This window comes from Crocuta crocuta, unplaced genomic scaffold (assembly GCF_008692635.1).
Source record: "Crocuta crocuta isolate KB4526 unplaced genomic scaffold, BGI_CrCroc_1.0 scaffold114, whole genome shotgun sequence".
Taxonomy (NCBI): domain Eukaryota; kingdom Metazoa; phylum Chordata; class Mammalia; order Carnivora; family Hyaenidae; genus Crocuta; species Crocuta crocuta.
Window position 1 is genome coordinate 233,659 of NW_027530000.1, and position 1,769 is coordinate 235,427.

Sequence of the window (1,769 nt, forward strand, 5' to 3'; positions counted from 1 at the left end):
CCCCCGCGTCTCATTCTCCCTGGGGCAGAAGGAGAGGCCTGTATGTGAGGAGGGGCCCACTCTGCACCTCCTCCCTTGGCGACCCTTTCTGAGCCTCAACTCTGCTTTCTGAGCCTCAACTCTGCTTGTCCAACCAGTGGGGGACACTGCCTCCCTCGGGCTGCTGCAGGCGCGTGCGCAGGGGCCCCGGCTGGGCAGGGACCCACAGGCTGATCGCCACTGCTCCCCGACCCACAGGTCCCTCAGTACCGGGCGTCTCACTGATCTGCTCCTTAAGGCTGCATTTGGGACCCAGGCCCCTGACTCGGGGAGCACGGACAGCCTGCAGGAGAAGCCTATGGAGATCGGTGGGCGGCTGGGGGCTACCCTGGGTGGGGGTGGGGGTGGGGTCCCTGCAGGGTGCTGGCAGCTGGGCCCCCCCTGAGCTCCTCTTCTCTCTTGCAGCGCCCTCTGCTGGCCTCGGAGGGACCCTGCACCCCGGAGCCCGCGCTGGGGGGGCCAGCAGCCCGTCTCCCGTGGTGTTTACCGTGGGCTCGCCCCCAAGTGGGACCACGCCGCCCCAGGGCCCCCGGGCCAGGATGTTCTCAGGTGAGGGCCGCGTGGTGCTCCTCCAGGCTGCAGGGGGTAAGTGGCACAGGCGGCTGCGTCAGGATGGGTCAGGAAGACTGAGGTGCTATCGTCCTCACATGCAGGGCGGGGATAACGCCCACAGCACCTGTCTTTGCGGCCGCCCTGGGCGCTAATCCGGGCCACACAGACATGCCCACAGCCCTGGCTCTTGGACTGGAGGGGCCCACCTGCACTGGGGCAGGAGCCGGGCTGGATGGAGCTTCTGGATGCAAACCGAGGCCAGCCAGCCGGAGGGAGGGGCGCCCAGCCGAGGTTGGGGAAGGGTCTGTTGTGGGGAGCACGTCCTGCATGTGGGGGTGTCACAGCAGAGGTGGGGCTGCTGTGCCCCGGCCCTCTCCCCGCAGTGGGCTCCTCCGGCTCCGTCGGCTCAGCCGGCTCCTCCTCAGCCCGTCACCTGGCTCCCAGCACCTGTAGTGAGGCGGCACCCGAGGTCCCGGCCCCTGGCCACTGCCGCAGCTTTGCTGACCCTGTCACCGCCAACCTGGAGGGGGCTGTGACCTTCGAGGCCCCCGACCTCCCTGAGGAGACGCTGATGGAGGTGAGCCCCGCGGTGGCAGGCCCACGGGGGGCAGGGGTGGGGCAGGCGCAGCCCCCCCTCAGCTGCCCGCTTCCCCCCCAGCAAGAGCACACGGAGATCCTGCACGGCCTGCGCTTCACTCTCGTCTTCGTCCAGCACGTCCTGGAGATCGCGGCCCTGAGGGGCAGTGCCGGCGAGGCCACCGGGGGCCCGGACGTGCAGCTACAGGAGAGTGTGGTGGCCGACCAGATCAGCCTGCTGAGCCGGGAATGGGGGTGGGTGTGCCCCAGGGGCCCCGGGGGGGGCAGTGGGGAGGTGGGTCTCGTGGGGCTCCGAGCCACCTGATGTGGGTGCCGCCTTCTAGCTTCGCAGAGCAGCTGGTGCTCTACCTGAAGGTGGCCGAACTGCTGTCCTCGGGCCTGCAGACCGCCATTGACCAGATTCGGGCCGGCAAGCTGTGCCTGTCGTCCACTGTGAAGCAGGGTGAGCGCCGTGCCCCCGAGAGCACTGGAGGCCGGAGACGGGGTGTGCGCAGGTCGGGGGGGACCAGCGGGGATCCCTGGGCAGAGAAGCCAGGCAGGGGTGGGGTCACCTGGGAGCAGCAGGGGGGGGGGGGGGTGGA

The 1,769-nt window shown here is 69.9% G+C and overlaps 1 protein-coding gene across 1 annotated transcript in view; it reads left to right on the plus strand.

Annotated features, from left to right (window-relative positions):
* Positions 1–1,769, plus strand: part of ULK1 (unc-51 like autophagy activating kinase 1) — a 34,084-nt gene that overhangs the window by 29,709 nt on the left and 2,606 nt on the right. The window contains exons 28-32 of the mRNA XM_077763605.1: positions 222–347; positions 445–588; positions 975–1,168; positions 1,250–1,422; positions 1,512–1,630. Of these exons, the coding sequence (XP_077619731.1) occupies positions 222–347; positions 445–588; positions 975–1,168; positions 1,250–1,422; positions 1,512–1,630 (756 nt within the window). The remainder of the gene's footprint in view (positions 1–221; positions 348–444; positions 589–974; positions 1,169–1,249; positions 1,423–1,511; positions 1,631–1,769) is intronic.